The sequence below is a fragment of the Pseudoliparis swirei genome, chromosome 19, assembly GCF_029220125.1.
Source record: "Pseudoliparis swirei isolate HS2019 ecotype Mariana Trench chromosome 19, NWPU_hadal_v1, whole genome shotgun sequence".
NCBI classification, from domain to species: domain Eukaryota; kingdom Metazoa; phylum Chordata; class Actinopteri; order Perciformes; family Liparidae; genus Pseudoliparis; species Pseudoliparis swirei.
In genome coordinates this window covers 19,461,154-19,488,803 of record NC_079406.1, presented here as the reverse complement: position 1 = coordinate 19,488,803, position 27,650 = coordinate 19,461,154, and the positions used below count along the sequence as shown (strand labels likewise).

The window sequence follows — 27,650 nt, the reverse complement described above, 5'->3', positions numbered from 1 at the left end:
CGAGTGCCTATTCTAGTTAGCTACTGTGAATGTCATTGCAGATATATGGTGGTGATGGTGATTATGACTGAAGTTGTAAAGTAGAAGGTTGTTATAAGTCATTTTGGGGGGGTAATTCTGGGGCAGCAAGTGTGTATTTATTAATCTTTTCAGAAGTGCAGGCCACGTTTGTGGAAAAGGGAAGAGTTACGACACTTGTAAACGTTTTTAAACAAGAGTTTTATAATGGCAGGTTAAATAAAACTGATATTTAAAGGACACCCAACAACAAGGAAGGAAAGCTCATGACAACCAAACACAGATTAACAATTCTTTACATTGTATAAACTAAACTTGAGCCTTCATCTCCTGTGACCTCTGTGTAAAATTTCATAACGGCCTGAATGCCTGTGATAGCGGGAGTGTGTCATGCCTCTGGTTATAAAAAAACTTTATAACAGCTTTTAAACAAAGTTGAAAAGACATTATGGGCAATCCCAGCAGTTCAGCCACGTGAGCGTTTAGTTGACAACCGTTAACCTTTGAATTCAGCTCGCTCACAAGACTCACGAGCTCCTGGAAACTTCACACTGAAAGTCGAGCCGTTAAAAGAATGACAGTGATACGAAACAAGAACAAAACTTTATTTAATTTGTTCCCCAAACAAGCTTCAATCGAGCAACTCAGCGGTGCACAACAGGAAGGCACGAAACTGTCGGCGGGGAGCGATCGAATGAACAGAACCGAGAGTCGTGTAAATGAAATGCTGGGACTTAAATATTACCGTCGATTTTATTGTAGTAGCCTATCACGTGAAGAGTAGTCTTGGGAGAAATCAATGTACATGCAACCAAATTAGATCCTGGTGACATAATTGTTACACCTTTGAGAAAACAAGGGTACAACACTATCATCGATTCACCAAACACTCAAATGTAAAGTGTACATTTCAAGAAAATAAATCTTCTTTATGACGGTGAAAGAAACACGAAACATTCCCCAAAAAACAAAAATAAACTGTTCCCGATGCTGGTAAAGTGTCGCAGTTAGTGTCCCTTTCATCAAACTACAATTTACTGACTAAAAGTGCAAAAGGGAGTATTTCCTTTAGGCATAATTTATTTTACATGAAGGTTAAGACAACGCAATAACATTGGCGCCTGGGATGGAACAGTGGAGCTTGCTCGTTACATTCACGTCATCAAAAATCAATGTCAGTCATTCTATACAAGTTAGTAATTTACACTTATACTATTATACAGCACGGAAAGCGAGAGGGGAAAAGGCCTCTCTGGGGATTGAGGAGGTGAGCGGCTTCTCACAGCCATAAATGTAGTTCTCAAAACATGCAATCTACAATCAAATGATGCAATATTGATCCTAAATGTTTTGCTTGTCGATTTAGTCATTGGCATTAAAGCAAAAACAAAAGGAAACCGTTGGTGGGTGGGGTCATTTTGGAACCGTGTAGGAGAAATAAGCTTAAGGTTATTTTTAGGCAAACAAAAATGAGCAGGACATTTGGGATGCTGTCGATGCAGCGACGGGTGTTGAAAAGGGTGCGAGAGGCAGAAGCAGCGGGGTTGGATTATACAGACTGGTAGCCAGTACGACTCTTCCTCCGACCAATCAGGTAAGAGATAAGCACAAGGATGATTAGGAAGCTGAGCGCCACGCCCACTGCAATGGGCACCAAAAAGCTCAAATCAGAGTCCAGGAAGCATTCTTCAGCTGACAGACCGACGGAAAGAGAGACAGACAGACAGCAGGTTAGTGGTTTTAGTCAGCAGGAAACATTACCTCGAGGAGGAGTTGGGATGTTTACAGTCCACACAGGGGGAGAGAAAAAAGGCAGAGCAGCGAGAACAGAGATCAGAACCTACAGAAAGTTTGAGATCAGAGAAAAGGGTTATCAAATATTCCAGACACTAAGAGAATCACTCAAGTGGATGTTACTTATTGGTGTCATGCAGTATACGAGTAAAGGAAATTCTCAAAGAAATAGTCAAGACTTTGGGAAATGTGCAAAATGCTTAAAGTCCGTTCAATAGATTTGTATGCAGTCTCAAAAAAAACCAAACGCATTCTTTATACTATCAGAACGTTATCCTTTCAGTCAAACAAAATATATAAGAGACAAGATGTTCCTCTGAGCTTTAGGCCGCTTCAAGTCGTTTTGCTAAGCTAATCGACTCCAGCTATATAAATAAGGAGTGGTTCCAAATTTCTTGCACATTTCCGAAAATATAAAATGATTCCTTCACGAAAACAGTCAGCACGAAACACGACATGGAAATGTTAATACAACACAATTGTTTGTCAAAGTGTAGGAATTAACTGACTATCATTGGAAGAGTATTAAGAGCTAAACGAGGAAGGGTTCATTATAAAGACTCGTAGGTGGAGCCCATGTTTCTCTTTCTCACGATGAAGTAGGCCAGCAGAACGATAAGAATGAGAACAAGCAGGGAAACTCCGACAGCTACGGGAACAATGAAGCTGTCCACATCATCAGGCTGGCAATCCTCAGCTAGACGGGGTGAAGAGAGCAGAGAGGTGAATGTCTTAGAGAAGAAGTGTTATGGTTAAAAATATTAATGGTTAAAGGCATGAACGGTTGAAAGAAAGGCATAGCCTGCTTACTGACTTTAAGAAGCCCCCCCCCCCAAGTATTTAAAGCAGCAACAGTTTCAAACAAGAATAAACATTCACTCGGGTGTCCAGGGCAGAAACACATTTTTATTTCCATCAATCTTAAAAGACTAAAAAGCTCCAGTCTGCCAGACAATTTCAAATCAAACGTATTATAGAAAATAGCGTAGGTGAATGGAGACAAAATCCTCTCTATTCCCAAAACACTCGGGTTCATTTATCTTTATCAAGATGGCCTCGCAGCACACATTCCCTTTAGATGAATTGTGTGAGCGATGTTCTCAAACAGTGAAGGGAAACCAACCAAAAAGGTTTCTGACGCGTAGGAGCGAGTTATTGAATGACCAAAAGAGAAATGTATCATTAAGCAAGGCACAGCCGTCATGATGATAAACCTGTTCAAATGATTTATTGAGAACAAAGGAGATTAAGGTTGAGAAAAACAAACATCTATATCAGTGCTGCAAAACCCATCTTTAGAATTAAGGCAACTGAGATTGTACAAAGCTGAAATATACAAGAACGACACAATTATAAGCAAAAAATAAAGCTCATATTTGAACTATTTATCAACACATGCAAAATATCCTGGGAAAGCGAATTCTGTTAGCAACTTAATTAAAAATGCAACTATCTCCATTCATATTCAATGTAGTTGGCTGCCTGCTTGTCTCCAGTCTTGAAAAGTAATAAGGATAATAGTACACAACAATTAAGCAACAATACACAGTACCTACTGTGTGCAATATTTGTTTCTATCAATACAGAAATACATATTCGGGGGCTCGACTCCATCCCTGATACTGCGTCACTCTAACCTACACTATTTCCCTGACTTAAAAGCTCCCGTAAAAACCTGCTTTCAGCTTCTTACTTCATGAAAACAGTTTTGTCTTTTATACATAAATGATTGTTTTTTTGTGCTTTTCAGCAATTTTTGTAACGAAAATCTCATGACGGGTTTGGGGTTGTTTGATCTTTGCCAGCACTGTTGAACAAACATGGATCAAAACACACAAGATGAGCTTTAAAAAGGAGTGCTTTTTGTGCTTTATTTCTGAGAGCGAGAAGAGAACATCAATAACGCTCAAACAAACATGATGGAACATGCCAAGTGAGCGATGGCGGGAGTGGTAAAGACGTTTGGTGGGGACAGAGCCGGCTTGTCCCAGCGTTTCTAGTCTTTGTGCGAAGCTCAACTGTCTCAGGGCTGAAGATTCATATCGAACTGAATATTCAGATCAAACTCTCAGCAAGAAAGCAAATAATTGGAGCCAAAATGTCAAACTATTGTATTAAACTCTATCTTGAACTAATACTTTCGGACATTTTTCTATAGTTTCTTGTTCATACAACATTGCCAGGGGTTTTAACGCCGCCTGGTCCAGCTGCTGTCCTCTACAGCTCAGGCCAAGCCCACACACACACACGTGAGACAGTCTCAACATAATGCAGACATTTAACGAGCGCCTAAGTGCATTTTTATGTAAATATCCTCATGAGAAAGGAATATCTACTTAACCAAACTCTCCCTTTTCTAAACCTAATGCCAAAACTGGTTGTGAGAAAAGGACAGTTGATGTTTCTGGTCAGATTTATTCTCTGCGTGTGCATATTTAAGAGACCTTTTCAAAATAGCAGACATTTTCACATTGTACAGCAGGAAAGGCACAGGTGTGATTAATGACAGTAACGATGTAACGGTACACCTTAATGTAAATGAGACCTCATTAATGTCCTTCGTTCCACCTGGACCTACTGCTGGATACCGAAACGTCAACCAGAAGAAACGATCTATTTATGTTTCAACAACAAACACGTTGATGTCACTTTGTAAATAGGATTTGAGCCACATGATGATTCCAATGTTTCTCCTGCTCTACAGGGGAAAACATGGGCTAAAAGCATTACTTTCATCCTTGTGACTTGTCCCCAAGGAAGAAAGAAAGCTTTAAGGCTCCTGATTATTATTGTTCTTTTATAACGTAAATAATTATGTGGATGAACAGTCAAAAAATACTGAAAATTAAAATTAAAATGTGCACAAAGATTAAACAGTGACAAGTGGAAACAAAAAGGGTTATGTCTGCAGAGCAAGTGCAGGATCCTACCGCAACCGATTTAAATTGAATCACATCTCCTGTTAAGAATGAAAGTGGATTTTGTCCATGTAGAAGTGTACTGTACATGTGAATAAACTATACATATTGTATTGAAAGTCACCTTTCATGCGATAATGATTACTGAAATGAAAAAAAGAGGTTTGTGGATGTTGCACTTGCTCATCAACAAAAAAAAAAAGAAACATTGGGGTAGACAAGTTTGGTCCTTGACAAAAACACCAAACCTCCATCTTTACATAGGGGTTTACTCCTTATTGTAGTATCATTACAAACTCTTGAGGAAATTGCAATACAAAAATGCTACTTGAGCATTTCATGTCTCATAATGACCAGTAAATTCAATAATGTATTTTTTCCCAGAGACTTTAGTTTAGATTTTGGCTCTTGATGTTTTTCAAGTTATTTGCCAATTAAACAATTGCACATGAAACCCAAGGACCAGGCTTGGAAACCCCATGATATTGATAGAAAACTGGATTTAAAGGGTCTGATATCCAACATAAGTCTTTCTTCGACCAATCACGTAAGCGATCACTACAATGAGAATCAAGCCAGCCAGAGCAGCGCCAACAATGATTGGGATTAAGATGCTGGTGTCATCCAGTGAACATTCATGGGCTGCAGATAAAAAGAGAGTTAGGTCAACAGGTGGAACAGTGATTTTCTGATTAACAACAGCAGGACAACAGATTATTTGCCATCAGCTGTGCCAAAACAATAACACATAACACCGTGCTCAGTTGAATGGACATCTTTGGCATGATAGCTGATGGTCGACACACTTAGTACCAATGAAGACATGCTGCAGGATGTAATTTCGAAGTGAATTTGCGAGTGATCATGAAGATGTACATTAGCCTTGCATGGACTTGATTAGAAAGAGGATTAGGGCTGCAACAACGAATCGATAAAATCGATAAAAATCGATTATTAAAATAGTTGGCAACGAATTTCATTATCGATTCGTTGTGTCGCGCGATTATTACGGCGCTCAATAAGTCACGGAGTATAAAAAAAGTTGAGTTGAGCGCAGAGCGGCGCAGGGGAAACGAGCGGAGAGGAAGAGGACGGAACGCTGCGTTGTGAGAGCCAATCAGCGCTGAGCTGCTCCTCTGTTGATGAATCTAATTGGCTGCTGCTGCTCACGTGGCGCTGGAAGCGGAAGTCATTCACGTCGTCGGAGACATTCACGGAGCTAAGTGCGCCTACGGGTGACGTTATGAACCCAGACACCAGGGCGCTACATGTCACGACGTGTGTGGCATTTCCACAAGAGTATAACGTAGAAAACGTGGTTATTTATTCCGTGGCGGATAGCGTAAAATATTTTTCCACGGAGAAAGGCAACGGAGATAAGCCACGACGCCACTCGCTGTGTGAGCGCTGCGCGTGCAGACAATATTTAACGGAGCGGAGCAGCGCGTGCGCTCTGATCGTGCGCTCTTTTAATGAAGTATCGATATAAAAAATATGCTAAATCACATCGTTTTTAACGTACGGGAACTTTGTTAGTATCGCTACACCGTGCAGCGTGACAGCAGCAGATGTAGCGGACTAACATTCAAGCTAACCTAACTTCCCAAACGCTGTGGACATCTGAACGCTGATTGGCCGAGACGCGACACGTCCCATCAAAGATGTTTTATTGTGAAGAGCACCACTTCACATTTTTTCCGCGTCTCACTGCAATCTCAACGGCAGCGGGCCAGGTGAACAAAATAATAAATCGGAACGCGTCTCTGATATTGTTCAGGGGGCCACATGGGGACCACTGCTCAGGAGAGTAACGCTGTCAGTCTGTTTGTGACGGTTCATCACCATGGTGACCAGTGAACAGGGTTCATCACCATGCTGACCAGTGAACAGGGTTCATCACCATGGTGACCAGTGGATCTCCAGGACCTTTCCATGACTTTAAACCAAATTTCCATGATTAAACATTTTGTGAAAACTCTGTCTATACGTGACAAAGTGAGAAGATGTAGTGTTTAAAATAACAATGAGAATTCCAAAGCATACCGTATATATACCGTGTAAATTAACATTTGAATAAAACAAATTTGCACTTTTCCAAATATTTTGGGATTTTATTTTTTAAATTACTTTTCTAGGCCTGCTCATAGCCATTTAAAAATTCCATGACTTTTCCAGATTTTCCATGACCGTACGGCCCCTGTTTTGAATAAAGGGTTGAAAATTAACGTTTTTTTATCTGATTAATCGATAAAATAATCAACCGATTAATCGATTATCAAAATAATCGTTAGTTGCAGCCCTAAAGAGGATTCTAACCAGTGGTTAAACACTGGGGCTCAGGACTCCTTGAAGGGGGGGGGGGGAGGGTCACAAAATAAGATCTATTGTTTTTGTTATTTTTGAAATACTATATACACAACAATATAATCCATTGTGTTGATTCAAACACTGCAAAGACCATCTTACTCATGACAGCCTCAAGAGACTTTAAAGAATTACATACCTGTACTGAAAACACCCTTCTTGACTCCAAAAGGTTGTACTTGAAGGTCGAAGGTGTAGAGGGTGAGCTGGCTGGTGATGGTGTAGTTCTGCTCCTTGTTGCACATGTAGGAGCTGCCGACAGCCGCCTCCCACAGACTCAGGTTGGTGTTCACTTCAGAAAACTCCACACCTTGAAAGAAACGCAGGTATAAAAGAAAACACTTGACATTCGCTTGTTTCTCGGTACTGCTCCTGGTCTTTGTGGAAGATATGATTATTCTAATTACCAGAGCTTGTCTTTCCGGTGATGTTCAGAGCATGTAGGTGGAATTTCTTTGTGTCCTTTCAAGACAGAAACAAAGAAACACAAAAACTGTATCAAAATGTCCTTTTTTTAACAAATGAACCCCCACATGCAGAATACAAACATTTACATTGTCTTTTTTTTTAGGGACAAGAACATTTCACATTTGTGTTGCACCCCGTCTATGAGAAGTCATCAAATATCTTATTTTATCCAAGCAAAGTTCAATTCTAGCATATCAAAATAAGGAAAACTGGCAAATTCTCACATTTAAAAAAATGGAAATGACATTTTTGGTTTCTCTGCATGATCAGAGATAAAGATAAATAAAAATTAAAAATATATATAAATATATACACATACATATATATAAATATGTATACATATACATACACTTTAAGAAAATAGGAAATCGTTTGGTTATAATTATCCTAAAATTCAAAAGACATCCTTTAAACACTGAGAAAATGTGACGAGGGAGGTTCATCAAACTTACATTGGCGAAAGTGAGTGTGATCGTCATTGAGCTGGACGTCAACACCAGCTGACTGCTGTTGACTCCGCATGAGCCAGAGACTGTTGTCCCGTTGGGCTCAAAGTTCATCTTGGGACATAAAAAGGAAGAGAAGGGAATAAAATCAAGAAAAGCACGAAGGAAGATCATCCGTTTATAATCTGTAAAACATGATTACAACATTAGAATTCTGCGTTTATGAACATACCTCTATTTTCTTGACATTGATCCGCAGGCCAAAGTTGGCTATCAGACAGGCTGTGCTGTTTTCATCAGGCTTGATGCTGTACTTCCCGGCTGTGGGTGTGGGCAGGGTGGGGGTGGTGGTCGGAGGAGGGGCAGTGGAAGAGTTTGTTACAGGGGTAGAAGTGGTGGCATTAGTGATAGGGGCAACTGTGGTCGTGTTGGGTAGGTCAGCAGCACAAGAAGTAACTGTGGGAGAGAACAAACAATGAATGTAACAAGCACTGGAGAAAAATATTCCAGGTAGGATCAGATGTGATGCCGTGTTCGCACTTACTGTTTTCACTTATGCTGTCGTTACTGACAAAAGCCTGTATGAGCACTTTCCACAGCGTCTGATTGACTACGTCAGCCTCTAGCGTCTCTTTACTATTGCATGAGTAGCAGGTGTCGATGTCTATGTCCGGGATTTGAGGCTTCGCAGTAACAGTTGCAGTGTCTAAAAGAAATTCCAAAACATATCAACATCAGTAAAAGGTCTTTCATCCAAATGTGTTTTTTCACTTTGAAGTGTAGAAGTTACCATTAACTACAGAATTAGGGAAGACAGTTGTGTCATTGAGGTTGTAGGTAAAGGTGATGGTGTCAGCCTTGTACAGCTTTCCATTGGTGGTAAAGTTCACGCTCCAGGAGAATCCTTTACCAAAATTGAGCTTCAACGTTGAGCTTGTGTTATCACAAGTACTTCCATTTGTTGTGACATCATCAGGAAGTCCAAAAGTCACTGTTGCACTCTAAAAAAAAGCAGATTGTAAACTTATTAAACAAGCATGATGTTAAACTGTTTAAAAGATCATTTCATTGACCTCAAGAAAAATAAGAGAACAAAATGTAACAGAGTTTTAGTTCCTGAAGAAGTTACACTGACCCTGAACAGAGAATTGTTTCAAGTCATGCAAAGGCCTCTGCCTTACTATATTGTTCTTCTTATGTGCTTAACAAAAACAATAACCTACAAATGCTTTAAAAAAAGACAATAGTAAATATATCAAACATTCTGTCAAACTTAAGATCAGGTTCTTGCTCCTAAACATCTCCCCTGGAAACATGACATTAACAATATTCTCATAGGCTAGATCCATTATTTATAAACACAGATGAGAAACTGTCTAAAGATGTAAATACATTTGAAGCACACAGGATATGACAAGCGCAGGATATGGATCAGGAAAACTCACTAACTGGAATGCTGAATAGTAAGAATATATTTGATTTGTCGAAACTCCCCTCATTTCCATTTCCATGATGACATTTCTTTCCTACAAGAGTTGCCAGATAGTGTTAATGTGTTTTATTACTGTGACAACTGGGTTTTAGTTATCGTTTTTACTCTTAGCCATGGTGTGTGTGACTAACGTTATTTAGACTGCTTGATAAGAGCAGAGATGCTTTGCTATGTAAACTAATATCAGAAGTATATTGTGTTGCCTGATCTACTAAATAAACCAAAAACACAGTCGGTCATAGTGGAAGTTCTTGTGACCAGACACTCACCTCATTGCCAGCCACTTCATAAGAGACTGTGAAGTTGATCATCAGATTGGCAAAGAGGCATGTATTGTTGTCTTTGTCTTTGACAGTCACCGAAGTGCCGTGTGACAGCTGGAACGCTGAAAAGAAACCGTAAAGTGACTCCATTATCAACCAATGCCAAATAGTAAAAAACACTTGGATCAGCTAATTTTGTGAACAAAATGGGACAAATGTTTACGCAACATCGTAATGCAATAATAGAAAACTAGCCCCAAATCTGCGACTACCTGTGTAGTGCAAGTGGAGTAAATGTAAGAGTTATTCTTGATGTATGGAACAAAATCACATGACCCCAGGTTCACTGAACAACATGAAAACACTCTTGTGATATTCTAAATGACAGTACACTCCTAAAATAAAAATGCAGCCATAAAACAAAGCCCTGTACCTTTCTACAGGCTTTGAGAAGTTGTTTAGAATTAACAGAAGCAAGGCCAAGGTCCATTCAGATTTACAATATGTGGTTTGTCATCAACTTAACAGGCGGCTGCTACAATCTCATTATTCATCTTACAAAGCACTACGTTTAGACTCATACAGATGTTTTTAATATTACTATGCACATTTAAATCACATTTTGTGATCCTGTTTAAGGGAGCACCGTTTCTTGTTGACGACGAACACAATGCATGATGTGATAAGGTAGCTACAATAAAATATTCACAGTGAAAACAGAACCAAAGGCCTTTACAAGGTTTAAGAACTTAATGGGTCACACAATGTGGTGAAACATCACATCTGTCAGCAATTGAGACCTAAACATCAAGGAAAACGACCGAACTATAAGCTAAATATAACATGTCAAACTAACATTGGCTAACGCAGTGGATCGAGTAACAGCTAGCATGGATGTAACGTTAGTATCTACAGAAGACGTGACATCGGACTCCTCATTTGAAACGTTCATCTGAAATAAATGTAATGATGGTTTCTGTGTTGTGTGTATTTATTTGGAGTCATAATATATCAATTCAGTGAAACGACCATTGTACAGTTGTTAACTAGGCTAGGTTAGCTAGTTTGCTAACTAGCTAGCTACGTCGCAGAACGTCCGTGTGTTCCGGTGTCACGTGCTAACCGACCGCAAGCTCCAAACCAACATAAACATTAATGATTACGAGTCTACAAGGAAATAAAGTGTGAATGCGTTTTATTATCGTGACAAACTGGGTTTCAGTTCTCGTGTTGTGCGTGTTTGTGTGTGGCTGACGTTGTTTAGACTCAGGATTTCATCATCTACTCAAACTTGAGTTGCAAAACAAGTGTTATCTAACGAGTTGACGTTAATCCAACATTAATCAACACGTTGAGGCAGTGCGACCGTAAAGCTGTACAGTTCCCGGTTCTTAAACTGTGGTCTGCAAGATACATACCAACGGAAAATGTAGCTTCTTGAGCTGCGTATGGCGACTTAACGGCGTTCATGCTGAATGTTGTTGACGTAGCTAACAATTGGTAATCAAGCTTCATGAGCGAGTTAATCATCTGGAATTCAACCAACAAGGCCTGTCATGTAAATCTACCCCCAGACCACAGTTACGTCTGAATTATTAGGCAGTTAACAAACTAAACAGTATGTTTAATACTCCGTCAGAGCAGCAGTTGGCCCCAGCCCAGCAGCACCAGGCCCGTTGCGTCCCATAACTTTATCGTTAATCGCGTCACTTCACAGACAGATTTTTTTGCATTTAAATTTAAAGACGAATTGAGGTGATGATACATACCGATTGCAAAGCAGAGGCAACAAACAACTGAAGCATATCGATACATGGTCGCTGGATGTGTTTTGGAGTGTCAGCCACAGGAGAGACGATGAATAACCCGATCGTAGCGCTCAGTCAGCGGTGTTTAGTCCGGAGCTCAGCCGCCGACTGTACCAGGAAATGAAAGTCATATGACAGGGACGGTCTCCAACCAGGAGGCGGTGGCTCTCGCCCTGTAAAAGTTCATTATTGTACTGTATGCAGGCTCACAATAATGTCAATGTGGTAGGGCTTATTGATAGCTTCAGACCAAAACATTAGAATCTAGACGTATAATAAAGAATAGAAAACCCCCAATTGAAACAGTTGTTTTAATCTGAAGCAACAAATCTAACAGACTCATACAAACAATGGCATCTCTAATCAGTCATATTTTCCCTCATGTCCACTCTTATCACCCCCACGTTTGATCAAGAACTGCAAGCCCCACAGGGAGACATAAAAAAAAAAATAGTGTGTATGTGGCATGACACCAGGGAAGACGGGGCCTCTGATGTCATTGTGCTTTTAGTATATACTTTCTAAGGGTTAACAAAAAACCTAAAAAGCAGTTGACTGTCAGATGAGATCATTTAAAATGTCACTTTTGTGAAGTATGTACAAAAAACTTACGACGGAAACAAATGAGAAACTTAAATGCATATTCTTGTCCAACTGAACTGTCTTATCAGCTTGAGTTCACCCTAAGAAAATAAGTGTTCCTTTTTTTTTTTTTTTGTATAAACTCTGCTTTGAATGCTTTGCATGTTCATGATCACAGCTTCATCAGGCCTTAAAAATGGTAAAACTTTGCTGCGGGTTCACACATTTGACACCAACCCTCCCCAAATTGTTAATTCCCCACTATGAATGCTAGTCCAACAGTCCCAGACTTCACACCGAAATGAGCATCAGTTAAATTTGCTGATCCACTTTCTCTTTCCATTTAGAGCTTTGTTAAGTGTGTCAGCAACAAAATGCCAAAAAAGTGACTTGATAACAAAGAGCATGTTGATTTAACTTTGGACAAAGAAGAATTGAAGTTTGAAAATAAATATTTTTCCTCTCCATAAAAAAAAAGAAATCAGCACAAACGGAACAACATCATCTTTGTGTCTTCTTTGTGTGTCCAGGGCAGCCCGACTCTCTCAGAGGTACCGAGAAATATGGACAATATTCTTTTTTTGATGGGCATGCAGTCCACAGGATCACAAGACCCCTGACAAAAATCCTGTGGAGCAGTATCCATTCACTTGTCGGTCGCTGGGTGGAAGATGATAATGGTTAACATCCATTGGAGCAAAATATTTAGAGACCGATCACCACAGCCTGAATGGGCCATCTGCATCTCTTTTTTTAAAGTCACTTTTTCTTTCTCTAAGCCATGTAGTTGTACTGGTTGGGGTTCTCCTTGTCACGCTCCATATAGTCCCGGTCAATAAGAGACTCTATCCTCTTCTTCAAGTCAGCAGGCTGCAAGGGAAGAGGACAGAGGAGCAGCGGTTCACACATGAGGCACATGTCACCATTTCTGGTTATTTTTCTACTTTGAGGTGAGTGTCAATCACAGTGAAAAGCAGATTAATGCAATGTCACATTCCCAGGGTACTCTGTCCAAGTTACCACGGCATAACTTACTAGATGTAACTTACCACGTCTTTTTTCTTTAATAAAAGACAGTTTAGATCTTATCCTGGTAAAATCAACTTTTATTCAACACCGACCGTACTGTCAGCTAATGGGGGGCAGTAGCTTGTTGGCTATAAAATAACACTCAAACAGCCTGTACTTTCAGATTCATTAATGTTGATTTTTCATACAAGATTGCATTGCAGAATGCCGATAGTGACATAGTTATCGCCCTATAAGTGACAAGAAATATCATTATAGACGGTCCAAATATATGTCAAAGTAAATTTAGAAACGGTGTCTCTAAAGTTTCATAGTTTATCCACCACATAAACTGGAAAACGTAAAACATTATGATGTCCTGCTAAGTACCTATTGTGGTCAAAATTCTTAAGGATTTCCAAAACTATTAAATATCCAAATTGACCTTCAAAAACCCAGTATCTATAATCCTTAAATGTATTCTAGTGTAAATGTTGATCTGCTCCATAATGGAAACAGAGATGAAGCAAACACAGAAAACAGATTTTGATGGAGACACAGAATATGAATCCCACATATTAATCATTGAAGTAAAGCGGTTCAGTGTTGTGTTAATCACCTTGACAGGGAACTTGAGCTGGTTGTACACTTCAGACATCAAGAGATTATGGCTCAGAGTCTTCCTCATCTTCATGATCCGCACGATGGCAGCATCAATCTGATACTGACGATCCTGAAAGACCCTTTCTGTGGTACTGACTTGCTCCTCCACCTGCAAGAAAACAAATAATAATAATAATAATTCACCGAAACCGTTGTGCGAGGATGCTTCAGCAATTTAATATTATACCGTCTCCTTCATCTGGATCTGGTTGATTTTTATCCTGAAGAGCTTGTGTTTGAAGTCGTCATTGCAAGAAAACTTGTCCCCGTCCTCCACATCTTTGCTTTTTGGGATTTTGGTGAGGACGCGTGCTTTTCCACAAGCTAGTGACTGCAGAGTCCGGCGCAGTTCACTGTCTTCTGTGAACCAAACAGACACAGGCGGTGTGTTGGATCAGCGCTGCAGCTTAAGGAGTGCTCGACAACCAGAGCTTTCTTCACCAAAGTTCTTCCGACCAAACCGTGATGTAATCACACAAACCTATTCCTGTTGCCAGTTTGATCTCCTCCAGGGTGAACTCCTCCCCTTCGTTAAACATCAGCAGCACAAGTGTTTGGAAGAGTGACACCTGCAGCTCCTTCTTGCCCTTTTGTAATTAAAAATAAAAGAACACATTTAACATTGTGCTGTATTCAGTGGAAACACAACAGAACATTCTCTTCGTAGTTATCTACCTCTTTATATTCCGCTTTTAAGACACAAAGGCCCAGTGTCGATTGCCACTGCAGCTTCCTGCCGCTGTGTTTGCCCAGGTAGAAGGTCTTGAAGATCTCCTGCAGTCGCACTATCTGGAGGAAGATAACAGAGGCGTTACAAAGCAACACTCAGTATGTTTATTGCAGAGCAGGTTATAAAAACTGCATGTTCCCGAAAATTGTTCTATATTTGTGCAGCACCAACCTCAGGAGGCATGTGCACTTCCATCGGGACGTAGGTTGGCCAGTAGCCCATCGTCAGGATGTTCACCGTCAGCTCGATGTTACCAGGAAGGTTTTGGCACTGCATATGCTGCAGAAATGCAAACACACACATGTGATATTCACCTGCCACATTTAAATTTGTTTGCTTACGGTTATCGGTTTTGCCCTTTTAGGCGTCAGCGAGATGAGGAAATATGATCCATGAAGCAGTCGGATTAATAAATCCATGAGTTTGATAGATTTTTTGTTTCAGTGGTTTGTAATAATATGGGGAGGGATTGTATAACTTCCCTTTCCTTTGTTGCAATGATGGTAAAACTTATGAGTGGAAATAAGTGATTTCAGTTACAAAGTAATCGACCAGTTAGAGATGAAAAGATTAAATCTAAATGTAAAATAATGTTTTGACAGATGTTTTGACACTGGGGCTTCTGGAAAATAATGTATGTAAACATAAACATTCCCTTGTCCCAGCTTCTCCCAGGTGGAGATTCATTTTAAACATTTTTTAAATACAAGTTGTTTTGACGCTGGGGCTTCTGGAAATTACAATGTCCATTTTTTAACATATTTTTTTTTTTTTAAATGCTACAAGTAAGCAATTGATCGAGATAATAATTCACAGAATATTCAATAATGAAAACAATCTTTAGTTACATCCCTAATAACTATTCAATTGCCCACAGCCACCCGTTGCCAGATGTTGCCCTCAATGTGTCAACACATTCAAATGAACAAGGGAGCTGCATTTTTCACGTAGTGCTTCTTCTGTCTGTGTGAAAACTAAATGGCCGAACACATCTCTTTCCGGCAAAAAATTAAAATGCATATTCTTATCGATTGACCCTAATGTTGATGCTCTGACCTGTTTGAACTGCACCATGATGTCTTTAGAAAGCTCCATATCCTTGAACATCCCCTCCAGCTTGCTGGTGAACGCTGCTCCACATTCTGAGGAAACACCAACAGTCAATTCAGGGTGGGGCTGTCCCAATATAGTGGCATTGGCAATGAGAGGAATATTTAAGAACATATATATTGATCTCATGTTAATGATACACATATTATAATATTGTGTTAACAATCCAGCACCTCTTGAAAATAATTTCCGCTTCTCTCCCTTCTCACTTTATGTACACAAATGGTTGCAGACTCCCTCTCCTCCTCCCTACACTATTACACTTTAATTTGCCAAAAAAAGGGACAAAACAACTCATAAACCAAGTTAAATTGTTGTTTTATCATTCATTTATCTTTTGCAATAAATGAGATACCGTGACAATATTCAGGGTCAATATTCCCTTTCTGTGATTTATTTCAGTGTTTCAAAAGAGAAGAGACACTTTCAAGCATTAAACTCACCATGTTTCAGCTTTGACAACATCGATTTTTCAGCATCCACAGAGGCGCTCTTTCCAACCAGCAACCTCTTGGACAGATCCTTTTTGTAAAAGGCCTCAAAAACATCTTTTCCTAAAATGACATATTAAAAAAATACAAGATATATTATTATATTATATTAAGTACAGAGAGGGGGTGGGTCATAAACTGAAAGCTATAAGATAGTAAATATTACCGTAGATGAATCTAAAGATTATCATGATCTTATCCAGCATCTTCTCCAGTTCTTCATCTGTTGCTTCTTTGTTTCCTGCCCGTAGCTTTGAATCCACATGCTTTGCTGTAAATTAAAGTACGTTCATGGCACATTGTGATTAGTTGCACTTTTATATTTGCTGACGGTGCAACAGTTATGAATGGGGGGACGCTCACTGACCTATGAGCTCTGCGGGTTTATTTGGCCGTTTGTTGATGAACGTTTCGAAAGCCTCCTTCATGGCGTTGACAAACTTCTCGTTCTTCATGAAGCAGGCGTCGATGACGTGATCCACCTTGTCCTTGAAGTCCAGCAACTCTTGCACCATCGTTTTGTCTTTCTCTGGATTGATTACGATTGTGCTTCCAAAAGCCTAGTTTGTCAAGACATCGGAAAAAAACAACAACAGTTCGCAACAGAATATGCAAAACGCTCAGCTCAGCACCTTCATCATCCATCATCTTCAGGCCGCTGACAGCGTCTTACCTTTATGTACTCTATCCAGTGCTGTAGGAGAACCTGAACGCCGCCTCGCACTCGACTAAAGAGCTGATAGAGAAGAGACAGATCCTGAATTCTGTTCTCGTCCAGCAGGTGAGTCAGCCCTGGAAGATCCCAACCACAGACAGTCAGGGTCAGAATTCAAGCTGCTTTTATCTCAAGACTTGAGCGAGTAGTCCGGCAGGCGGCATAGTTAGATATCCGATACATTCTAGACACGTACTTACTGCTGTAAAGGGACTCGTGTTTAAGTATTTACTGTTGCGTACCTTTTTGCAGAGTGGCTGTGAGATGTTCACCCAGCAGCTGCTTCTCCACCGTAGCAATGAGCGGTTTTCTGAGCAGGAAAATAAATTAAACTCAGGTTACAGTGTGAAACAGCAAACAGCAAACTACAGTCGATCACTCACTGTGTGCTCTGGTCTAAATATGTGATGACTCTGTCGGCCTCCTCCTCTAATCGCTTGCTGACATGATGGAGATATTCTGGTACCTACAGAGAAAATAGGGGAAAGCATATTGTGATCTCTTAATATCGACTACTTATATAATATACGGTAGAGCTGCCAACAACTTAAACAATGCAAGAGCTTTTCCTCCAATACAGCTGAATTTGTAATAATCCGGGTTAAACAGAGCAGCAATTTAAAATAGACAATAATAAATTCAAATGAGGAATGTTTAGATAACGAAAGACATTGACCAGCATCAAATAAATAAAACATTCCTAAAATAAAAAAATAAAAAAAGATATATAGACCATTCAAGTAAAATCATACGAATAAAACTCAGGATGAATTTAGTGTCAACAATGACACCACAATACCCACGGTCACGGTAAGACACACTATACACTCAGCTGCCTGTTTGTCAAGCCCATCTTGCTACAACTAATGCAGTTGAATGAATCAGGCGATGATGAAGTTTTGTATGCATCAATATTAATGTAGCACGGCATCAGACGGCCTATCTTGGACCAACGTCGTCACTGAAATAAGAAACAGAGTTGGCCCAGAGTATGAGGGCCCCATAAATCACCTCTCTCTCCTGCATCAGCCTCTGTCCCTCTGCAGCATACAGACGATTGGTTTCCTCCAAAAAGCGTTGCTCAAAGGAGTCCTGATAAATCTGTTGGGACGGAGAGAGAGAGCAGGTTTCAATAAAGCTGTTTGTCAAAAATAAGCTACAACAACTCATTAGACCCTTGTGCGGTTGATGATCACAAATAACACAGCTGCAGGAGCCACACTCTCCTTGTGGCGCAGGCCCACGATACAGGCATTGAGAAACAGATTTACACCAGGACTGTTATTAAAGAAAGAATTAAATGGTCCATGGTCGGTTACCTGCAGATCAGAGAGCATGCTCAGCAGGCTCCTCAGCAGACTGCGGTCTATCGCCTCTCCGTTTCGCTCCCTCTCTATGAGCAGCAGAATCCCGTCGATGGTTTTACTCTGGACCTTAAGGTCACTGATGATGTAGAACCTGAACAGCTCCAGACCCATGTCCCTGCAGACCAGAGCAACTTGTTCAAACACCTGCTTTAAAAACAGAAACCGGCCTCACAATACTGCAGAACAGCTGACATCAGGGTTCACTTACCAGATTGATGGCAGCATTGAATTTTGTAAAACATAGGTGCGGTCCAAAAACAAAAATATACTCCGAACCATGATCTGTGAAACAATGACAAACAATCAGAGTGTGGAAGCAGCACTGATGTAAGTTGTGATTTTTGGGGGGGATTACACACACAAAGATCACTTCACTTGTCACAAAGTCAGTCAGTCAGTCAGTGAAAACAGTGTTTTACGGTCTTTCTGTGGAAATACTAAAGTCAGTGGAATAACTATTTAAACATGAAAATTGAATAACAAACAAATCACATGTAGAGGGAGGCTGTGTTTACACTTTCAAAAGGATGTGACCACGACCACTTAACTTGATAAAGTTATCAAACATACCATTTGTCTGCAGTGATCTTGCCAGCACGTGTCAATTTTCCTTAGGAAAAGCACGCTGTCCAGGGCATCCGTAGGAACAACGTTAAGGAAAAAGAGCTTCACTGCAACTTGACTGCGGGATAATCACTGAGGTTAACAGAAGGACGTTAAGATCCACAGATAGAAATTGACGAATAGAAACTGCAAAGGATATTCTCTGAATTGAATAATTTGTGCCTTGATGTGGTCTTCACACGTGGCCCTTAGCTGTTTGTAAAGCTTGGCAGATATCTTATGGGAGCACAAGTTCTCGACAGCCTGCGGGGACAACAGAAAATGTCAGAAGGGACAATATTTTCTATCTCAATGAGCTTCCTCTGGGACGTCAACAGGTCTGTACTGATACCTGATAGAGCTCCTCTAGATTGTACTTGATTGAAGTGCTGTTCTGTATGGCCTCCACCGCCTCCTTCAGCTTCTGCCATGTCTCCTGTGTGTAGTTCTCAGGCAGTTTGGGCTTTTCTGTGAGCAGAACAAAGAACAGAAACAGCTGTGATAAGACTGTAAACTTAAATCAGGTAAACACCCTGAACGATAAACAGTGGACCTCATTGGACCATGCTGCTGCTGCTGCAGTGTAAGCAATGCTATTTTAAAATGTACATGAATGACTTTCTAAAGTATAGTTGGAGGATTGTGAAATCTAATATTGTGTGTTATTAGGACTTGATATTTTGGTTTCTGTAATATAAAAAAGGTATGAACAGGGCTCTGTAGTATGTTTATCACGGATAACAATTAATCATCTCTTGATATTCATCAACACTGCTGTTACAGGTCACAGCACTCTGCATCTGGTACCTGCAGTAAACAATAACTACCTAATATTAGCTATTGTACATGTTCACACACAGTGGCACCTCTTAAATTAAATGAAGTTTAAACTGCCTTCAAACCAGATTCTTTAGTTTTACCATCTGATCAGTTTTACTATGCCTCTAATTGTATCAATTGACCATTTGTTTCTTGATCGCTGGTCATTTTATATCTTTCATCTCGATTGTGACTCAATGTTTCTTGTTTTTCAGGTCTTCAGGAAACAAGAAAACATCGTAATCTCAATAAAACTGTGACGCATTTACAAAATGATCAAATATACCATAATTAAAATAGTTTAAACGTGAAATGAAATCAATATAACATTACACATAAAATAATTTTGCAGTTTTTCAAATATTGCGAAATTAGATGCAATATAATAATATAATGCATTATTGTCACAGCAGGGACATTGGTAAAGATAATAGTTCTCAGTTTTACTAGTTATAAATTAGGCCCGATTCTTATTGTCAAACACGTTACATGTTTGGATTAATTATTTGTTGTTACTACTAAACCTGAGAAACTATGACATCACAAGATCAAATCTTCACAATATGACTTGGATCAAAAAAAATATTCAATAATCACCAAGCCACTTCATAGTCGTATTAGCAACTCCTAAAAAAGATTTTCTGAACTTTTGTGGGGACCGTTTCAGTTGTTGAAAGCGCCTCGACGTAATTAAATGATCATTTATGAGCAACATTTAACGTCTATACTTCTTCTGGATGAACCGTGAGGTTAGGAGGATTACTCGTTCTCTGAATCATCTCTTATTATCATATTTTAGGATGTCACATGAACACGCATCCTTCAGGACTAAGACCCGAGCAGTGGACCAGGACGCCGAGAAGCTTGAACCACATCGTCCAGCACACTGTCTGCTACCTTTGAAGTTCTTGATGACTAGTTTCTTGGCCGCGCCGGGTTTACTGTTGGAGAAGATGCCGGAGCCCGCGGGCTTCGTCAGCCCGTTCGCGTGGTGCCCCGCGCCACCGGCCAGGAACCCGGCTTTGCTTTTGTTATTGGAGCACGAAGCGGCGGCGGCAGCCTCCTCGGCCATTTTCACATCCAGTCCAATGAAGTCCACCAGATCCTCAAACCTCAACTTCTTCTGGATGTGCAGTGCAGTGGGAGACGAGGAGGAAGATGAGGAGGCGGAAGAAGAAAAGGAATGCAGGGTCTTGGGAGGCGAAGACGAGATCGTGTCAGCGATGTCTTCCCTCTCTGAACCGTTTATTTTCCTCTTCTTCGGAGATGTGATGTTACCGCTGTCGGGTTTGACATCAGTAGCCGCGGGTCTAGCCTCCTGGGTTGGCGGTGGTGGGGGGTTAGGGGAAGATAGACCTGTTGGAAACATGAAAAAACGGGAATACTAATTCTTAACAGCCAGTCTTTAGATCCGAAACTTCCAGGCTCGCCGAAAGATGAGCTCAGTGTCCGGGAGCTTTTAACGGTGTCTATCAGAACGCGGACAGGTTCCCCCTGGCGTTTATCCGGTACAAAACAGATAAAGTGTGAACCACACAGATCCACTTGGATCTAGCCTTGTCTCTTTCTTGTTATTGCTGGCAGGAGAAGAAAGATGGTAGGCTATTGCTTCCTCCTTTCGCCGCTCGTGTCCCACCGCGTTGTGCAGTCGTTTCAGCGCGAGCGGTTAACTTAAGCGGCCTTAGCGATAATTATTTACAGAATAAACGTGGCTACAGCGAGAAATAGGCTCACATGTTACTAAAACAGCCGTTCGTATACACGGGGAGGGAAATAGCTCATAAAAGCTCGTCGGTGACCCCACCGGAAGTACTTTGTACAAAAAGTACTTTTTGCCCAAGCGTGTTTTTTATTTGAAATCAACGACAGTGTTGTACACTGCTGCGGCCACCAGGTGGCGCCATGCAAACGCTCTGGATGTCATTCTTTTATGGTCATCAATTCACAAAACGTGAATGAATAAAGGAAGTTGCCCAGGTAGATATGAATGGGAATTTGCTCTCTTGTGAATGTGTTCTGGTTTACACAGTAAAAGTTAAATATAGGAACAGCTTTTTAAAGAGAACGTCTGTTTCATAAAACTGCTTCTGGTATTGTTTCATGCATTATAACTTTACATTTATTTACACTACCTATGTATATTATATATACACTATTTTCATTTCTTATTGCACTATCATGTATATGTGTATCTGGTCTTGTATCCTATTCTGCATTTGTTTTTGTACCTTGTTGTTTGCACTTAATGTACATTTGTTCATTATTTTTGTTTTGCACTTAAAGAACATAGAGAAACAAAATTGTGTTTCTCTATGTTCTGTATTGCACTGCATATAGATGGAGAACAATAGTTTAATTTATCCTTTCTCTAATAAAAGTATTGTTGGTCTGCTCCTTTCAATAAACACGTCCATATTTAATATTGTTTCACTATCTATATCAATTTATTCCACTACAGTATATTGTTGTTAGCATGGTGCACATCAATACATATTCAATGGTTAAACATGAAGTGGGTGCTTACCAGTGTTGGGAGTAACGCGTTACTGTAATTCCACTACTTTTAGCGGTAACGAGCATGTAACGAAGTATTTTTTAAACTCAACTAACGCAGTTACAATTACTGAAATGTAAATGAGTTTGTTACTCGCGTTACTCTCTTTTGTGAAAAATGAACACTTGCAGACAAGAAGACAAGCTAGGCCTACTTTGGCTGCTTCTGAGCTGACATCGCAGGACCTTGGTGGCGCAATGATATTGTAACGTCTCGGACGTTATGGCACTGATGAGACGGGACGACGTTATTAATCCTCACTTTATTGGGCATCCACCAACACAGTGTGTTTACATGATGCGGATTTACATGTTACAGACAGCTGCTCCTCTCGGCTCAGCAGCTCGAACGTCAACAACAACGGTTCCCGTCAACCAACCTTAACTCCCGTTTTCCGGCAGGTTAACCCCGCCTCCCCTCTACTCTGCCAATCACAGGCACGCGACCAGCATGCACGGTGCCACACTGTGATTGACAGCCACTTCACAGGGTCGCTACAATATACACCAATCGAATCAATCAATGAGCATTAAACCACATCATGGCCGACAGTGCGGATAGCACGAGCTTTCTCCCCTGGAAGTATGGACATTACTTTTCGCTCGTCGAAATTAAAGACAAAAATGTAGTGGTGAGTTGTAAGTTACGTTGGCTGCGTGACCAGGAGAGGAAGGACCTTGTAAAAGCAAGTCTAGTAGCAGAATGCAGAAAATATGTCCCAGAGCAGGATGAGCACCCAGGGGAAACCCCAACAACACAGCGCCGGCCATCGACCAAAGAGGATGAATTCTTTAGCTTTGATGAGATCTGAGGAGGATGCCTATGTTTCTGTTGAAAATGAAGTAGCTGATTACTTTAAATCAGGAGCCACAGGGATGGACGCTCTGAATCAGTTTCCCATAATAAAGAACGTATCACTTAAATATAATGCAGCCACTCCATCCAGTGCCCCAAGTGGAAAGACTCTTTAGCCTTGGGAACCTGATTCTCTCTCCAAAGAGGAATAGGCTCTCAGATCACAAGTTTGAGAAGCTTCTCCTCTTGAGGTACAATAACTGGTTTGAGAGCTAGCAACTCCTGGTCTATGGAGGACTCAAAATGACTTAAGTATAAATAAATAAATAAATAAATGCATGAATAAATGAATAAATGCTTAAATAAATGTATAAATAAATAAATAAATACAAGAATAAATGTATAAATACAGAAATAAATACAGCAATTAATATATATAAGTTATAACTCAACAGGACATCATTAAATAAATGTATTTCTACATTTCTGTATTTATTCATTTATTTATATCTCTATTTATGTGTCCACACGTATTTCTTCATTTATTTATGTGTGACATTTACGTGTCCGTATATTCAAATGAGCTGGGCGGTCGGAACCTCATTGTTGAACAGGTTGGTCAAGTCAGGGAGCAAGACAGAAGCAATCGATCCCTAGCACTTGGATCTGTAGACGAACAGCGTTTATTATGCATTCTTGTCTGTACATTCTAAATACTACTGTTGAGTCACGGAATGTAATTTAAGGATGTTTTCAGCCGAGAAGTTAGTTGTTTAAGCATCAAATCTGTGGTCGGTTTATCGAGATTCAGTCTAATAAGGATATGCGACGGAGATTTGAGGTCCTGCTCGCGGGACCAGTGAGCTCCGGGCGCTCAGCGCGCTGTGTGGCCGCCGAGAGAAGCCTGATCTCGGCAGGACTTTTTGAAATGCTCCGCTGGCTCTGACGTCTCCGTAGCGGCTAAACATGAGATATAATTAGGTTTTTGAGGATCTAAAGAGCACAACGAGTTTATTATTTACTAAAAGATAACGTTACGTCAATTTGACTGAGGGTTAAGATTCATAACTTCATATTGTAGCGACCCTGGGTCAGGAAAGCTACGAGACGTTGTATATTTATTATCGTTTATTCGTAGCCTACACCAAACAACAGTGAACACCGCAACACATTCTACTCCACTGTAAATTATTTTACAGTGAATAATTTGAGTAAATTCATGCACAAGAACAGTTGATGTGGTGACGTCACAAGACCAGAAAGACCGTCCTGCGTCCTCGAGAGTCTGGACTCCCAAAACCAGACTCCAAAGACCAGACTCCAAAAGAACACGAGTCTGTACTCAGTGTTCTTGGAATTGATAAACGGCTGAAGTCAAAAAGCTGTCTAGGCTAACTTCTGCTAACGGTGAGCTGAGCGAGTCAACTTCAGCGTCATGTGCCAGGCAGAAGTAGTAGAGCACAACACACCAGGTGCATCACACTCCTGTGACCAATCATGCTTTAGACAGAGGTTCGGACCGCCCAGCTCATTTGAATATACGGACACGTAAATGTCACACATAAATAAATGAAGAAATACGTGTGGACACATAAATAGAGAAATAAATAAATGAAGAAATACAGAAATGCAGAAATATATTTATTTAATGATGTCTTGTTGATTTATAACTTATATTTATTCATTCCTGTATTTATTTATTTATTTATACATTTATTTATTTATTTATACATGTATTTATTTATTTATACATTTATTTAAGCATTTATTTATTCATTTATACATTTATTTAAGCATTTATTTATTTATTCTTGTATTTATTCATGCATTCATTTATTTATTTATTTATACTTAAGTCATTTTAAGTCCTCCATAACAGTGTGCACTGTGCAGGATTTATGTTTGACAGCAATATGGAGGCTTAAACTTTGAATTAAAAAGTATACATTGTAGTTTAGTATCACACGGTTATTGAACACGATGTAAAACAAAAACAAAGACAAACAGCGGCAGAGCACGACTAACATAAATAGTTCAGTCTATTCCGTTTCAATGGCTCTGAGTCACAGCAGTGCAGCAGTGACCGGGTGACCAGATTTGCCGTGTAACGCACACAACTGTCGTAAAATGACGCGACACTCCCACCGCTGGCCCTGCACTGCTGAACAGGCGTGGGATTGCTGAAGCATTACTTGATAGATTCACTGTATTCTGCTATTTTCTTGAGTTTACCAGACTCGATCTGGTGGAGTAATTCTGGAAGAGCTTTGTGACATTTGAGGAGCTCGGTAGCGGCAACAGCGACCATCGAGGATGTTTAAAAAGTACGTTGCTGATTATTTCCATGTTGCAACGTTAGCTAACCCCAGCTAGGTGGCTAACGCTTACTGATTAGCAATCGTGTATTCAAGTTTGTTTTCGACTCGAGTTCAATTAATGAACCATGAGTTATGTGAGGTCCTCTGTTATAACGCCCAACGAGGCCAGTAAACGTATATATATGTACACGTGGCAGTGCTGTGTGATCTATAATGGAGCCTTGTTTTTTTAACAACACAGTGCCTTAAATCCAAAATCCAAGTTGTGTCATCCTGGGACAATTGTGTACATTCAGGCATATCTCAGACGAGACGAGCTTATTATTAGTCATTTTTATTTTAGCTCATAACAACCGTTTTCTATTCACAACGTTTTTATAGCTATCTACATTTTTAGAATGTATTGAAATGTATGTGAGCATTATATTTACCCTGAAATGTATGTATTTGTCTGGATGAGTTTCAAAATAATATTATTTTATGTATTATATGCACCATTGTTTATGTATCTATATTATTATTAAAAAAATAAGTGCCTGTTCTTCTAGAAAGACTAAGTTTATATTTTTCCCCAACATATCAGCATACTGTGTGTATTGGATTGAAAAAGTAATATCTGAACAGAACCAACATTGTTTACTGCCAATATTTGCCTCAATGTTGAATCGGTGTACTCCATTGTGTATGTTTGATGCATGGTTGCCAACATAAATAAAGGCACCTGACAAATGAAAAGTGAAAAAAGCATACACTTGGTGGTGAAAATGAGTTTTATCGTATGAAGGACATGCCACAAAAGCTTGTTCTGTTTGTTTCAGATTTGACGAGAAAGAGAATGTCTCGAACTGTATCCAGCTGAAAACATCTGTGATCAAAGGCATCAAAAATCAGCTCTTGGTACAATTTCCTGACATTGAGTCATGGCTTAATCACATAATGCCAAAAAAGGATCCTGTCAAAATAGTGAGATGGTATGACTCATCCTTTAATTTCTATTATCATCATGTTGCTCACATAAAAATCTGTTTTCAGAACAGTGGATTTTTTTCTCCGTTTTTTATATTGCTTTTCTTCCCACAGCCATGAACACATTGAAATCCTGACAGTGAATGGGGAACTGCTTTTCTTCAGACAGAGGGAAGGACCCTTCTACCCAACCCTCAGACTGTTGCATAAATGTAAGTTATTCTAACGCCAACTGCTTGATGGTTGTGTTTGAGTTTCCTCACACTGATGAGAACTTATCTTCTTCTAGATCCTTTCATTCTTCCACACCAGCAAGTAGACAAAGGAGCCATTAAATTTGTCTTAAGTGGAGCCAACATAATGTGCCCCGGGCTGACGTCACCAGGCGCTAAACTCTACCCAGCTGCAACTGACACTGTAGTTGTATCCTTTTATTCATGATGCCCCAGCTTTCACACTATAAAATATAATAATAATAATGTGTGAACTATTTCTTCTCAATTCAGAAATATAATATCTCACCTTCCTTCCACATTTTCTGTCACTTACGTACGATTTTCTTTAACAAGTGGATGCAGGCCATAATGGCAGAGGGAAAACAACTTGCACTTTGTGTCGGCGTTATGAAGATGTCTGCAGACAGCATGTACGATTTTATTCTCTATACATTTTACACAAGCAAACACACTGTTACTGCTCTTCTGATACCTGCTCTTTGTCTGTCTTTTGCAAACAGAGAAAAAGTCAACAAGGGAATTGGAATTGAGAATGTTCACTATTTGAATGACGGATTGTGGCACATGAAGACGTATAAATGATGACATCAATACCTGCAACACACGCCGCCCCCTGGAAAGTGTGGAGCTCTTGACCGCAACACATGAGCTACCCCTCAACTGTTTACACCTAAGGACTTAGCTGTGTAACCTGATGAGGCTATAAATCAATTGACATATGCACAAATAAAAGAAAGATCTTGCTTTAAGTTGGTATTTTGCATTGGATCCAATTTAAGGTCAAAGTACAACAAATGGTTGCGGCATGAAATGCAGCTGATGCTTCTGTATCTCTTGCCAGACGGCAGCCGTATGAACAGGCTGTAGGTTGGGTGCATTGTGTCTTTTAATGTCATTTGGGCCTTTTGCAGGAACCTCTTATCACCAATGATGTTCTGGATGGTTTTAATCACCTACTATCGAGCCCTTCCGTCCTGCACAATGCACTTTACATGCCAGTTTGATAGGGTTCCAGTCAGGATGCTTTTTTTATTAGTCCTCCCTCTGTAGAAGTTAACAGGCACGTGACATGGGAATTTAACTTGTAAAGTGCCGCAAGATTTTTGATTTCCTCTGCGAAGT

At 40.0% G+C, this 27,650-nt stretch overlaps 3 protein-coding genes across 5 annotated transcripts; 1 reads left to right on the top strand and 2 right to left on the bottom strand.

Moving 5' to 3' along the window:
* Positions 1 to 609: 609 nt before the first annotated feature.
* Positions 610 to 11,671, bottom strand: lamp2 (lysosomal-associated membrane protein 2). Of its 3 annotated transcripts, none has more exons than XM_056439456.1 (9): positions 11,533 to 11,671; positions 9,770 to 9,885; positions 8,799 to 9,009; positions 8,553 to 8,714; positions 8,241 to 8,464; positions 8,015 to 8,122; positions 7,502 to 7,556; positions 7,234 to 7,404; positions 610 to 1,710 (listed from the first exon to the last, which is right to left on the bottom strand). In XM_056439456.1, exons 1-9 carry the CDS (start codon positions 11,576 to 11,578, stop codon positions 1,568 to 1,570), a joined length of 1,236 nt encoding a protein of 411 aa, XP_056295431.1. In that variant the 5' UTR covers positions 11,579 to 11,671; the 3' UTR covers positions 610 to 1,567. The 3 variants fall into 3 exon arrangements, with proteins under 3 accessions (XP_056295431.1, XP_056295430.1, XP_056295432.1); XM_056439455.1 differs by having other exon boundaries at positions 1,618 to 2,509; XM_056439457.1 differs by lacking the exon at positions 610 to 1,710 and adding an exon at positions 2,699 to 5,372.
* A 197-nt stretch (positions 11,672 to 11,868) lies between these two features.
* Positions 11,869 to 21,777, bottom strand: cul4b (cullin 4B). The gene is made up of 20 exons (XM_056439856.1): positions 20,557 to 21,777; positions 19,193 to 19,308; positions 19,001 to 19,104; positions 18,808 to 18,877; positions 18,446 to 18,519; positions 18,190 to 18,352; positions 17,882 to 17,971; positions 17,254 to 17,336; positions 17,113 to 17,180; positions 16,829 to 16,947; positions 16,523 to 16,715; positions 16,322 to 16,426; positions 16,108 to 16,218; positions 15,611 to 15,696; positions 14,726 to 14,833; positions 14,500 to 14,613; positions 14,306 to 14,411; positions 14,012 to 14,184; positions 13,781 to 13,933; positions 11,869 to 13,023 (listed from the first exon to the last, which is right to left on the bottom strand). Exons 1-20 carry the CDS (start codon positions 21,026 to 21,028, stop codon positions 12,928 to 12,930), a joined length of 2,604 nt encoding a protein of 867 aa, XP_056295831.1. The 5' UTR covers positions 21,029 to 21,777; the 3' UTR covers positions 11,869 to 12,927.
* A 3,384-nt stretch (positions 21,778 to 25,161) lies between these two features.
* On the top strand, positions 25,162 to 27,277 carry mcts1 (MCTS1 re-initiation and release factor). Its single transcript, XM_056439530.1, has 6 exons — positions 25,162 to 25,332; positions 26,145 to 26,297; positions 26,407 to 26,504; positions 26,582 to 26,715; positions 26,871 to 26,938; positions 27,029 to 27,277. The coding sequence occupies exons 1-6, from the start codon at positions 25,322 to 25,324 to the stop codon at positions 27,108 to 27,110; spliced, it is 546 nt and encodes a 181-aa protein (XP_056295505.1). The 5' UTR covers positions 25,162 to 25,321; the 3' UTR covers positions 27,111 to 27,277.
* Positions 27,278 to 27,650: the final 373 nt, after the last annotated feature.

Bases quoted from the DNA above. Each gene is read 5' to 3' on its own strand.
- lamp2 (XM_056439455.1), bottom strand. From the start codon at position 11,578: ATGTATCGATATGCTTCAGTTGTTTGTTGCCTCTGCTTTGCAATCG. The intron at 8,715-8,798 runs GTAACTTCTACA...AATTTCTTTTAG, and splicing joins CCCTAATTCTGTAGTTAATG to ACACTGCAACTGTTACTGCG. The intron at 7,557-8,014 runs GTAAGTTTGATG...CTGTCTTGAAAG, and splicing joins TCACACTCACTTTCGCCAAT to GACACAAAGAAATTCCACCT.
- mcts1 (XM_056439530.1), top strand. The intron at 26,298-26,406 runs GTATGACTCATC...TTCTTCCCACAG, and splicing joins CCTGTCAAAATAGTGAGATG to CCATGAACACATTGAAATCC. The intron at 26,505-26,581 runs GTAAGTTATTCT...ATCTTCTTCTAG, and splicing joins CCTCAGACTGTTGCATAAAT to ATCCTTTCATTCTTCCACAC.
- cul4b (XM_056439856.1), bottom strand. From the start codon at position 21,028: ATGTTTCCAACAGGTCTATCTTCCCCTAACCCCCCACCACCGCCAACC. The intron at 16,427-16,522 runs GTCAGTGAGCGT...TTTAATTTACAG, and splicing joins TAAACCCGCAGAGCTCATAG to CAAAGCATGTGGATTCAAAG. The intron at 13,024-13,780 runs GTGATTAACACA...CTTCCCTTGCAG, and splicing joins AGCTCAAGTTCCCTGTCAAG to CCTGCTGACTTGAAGAAGAG.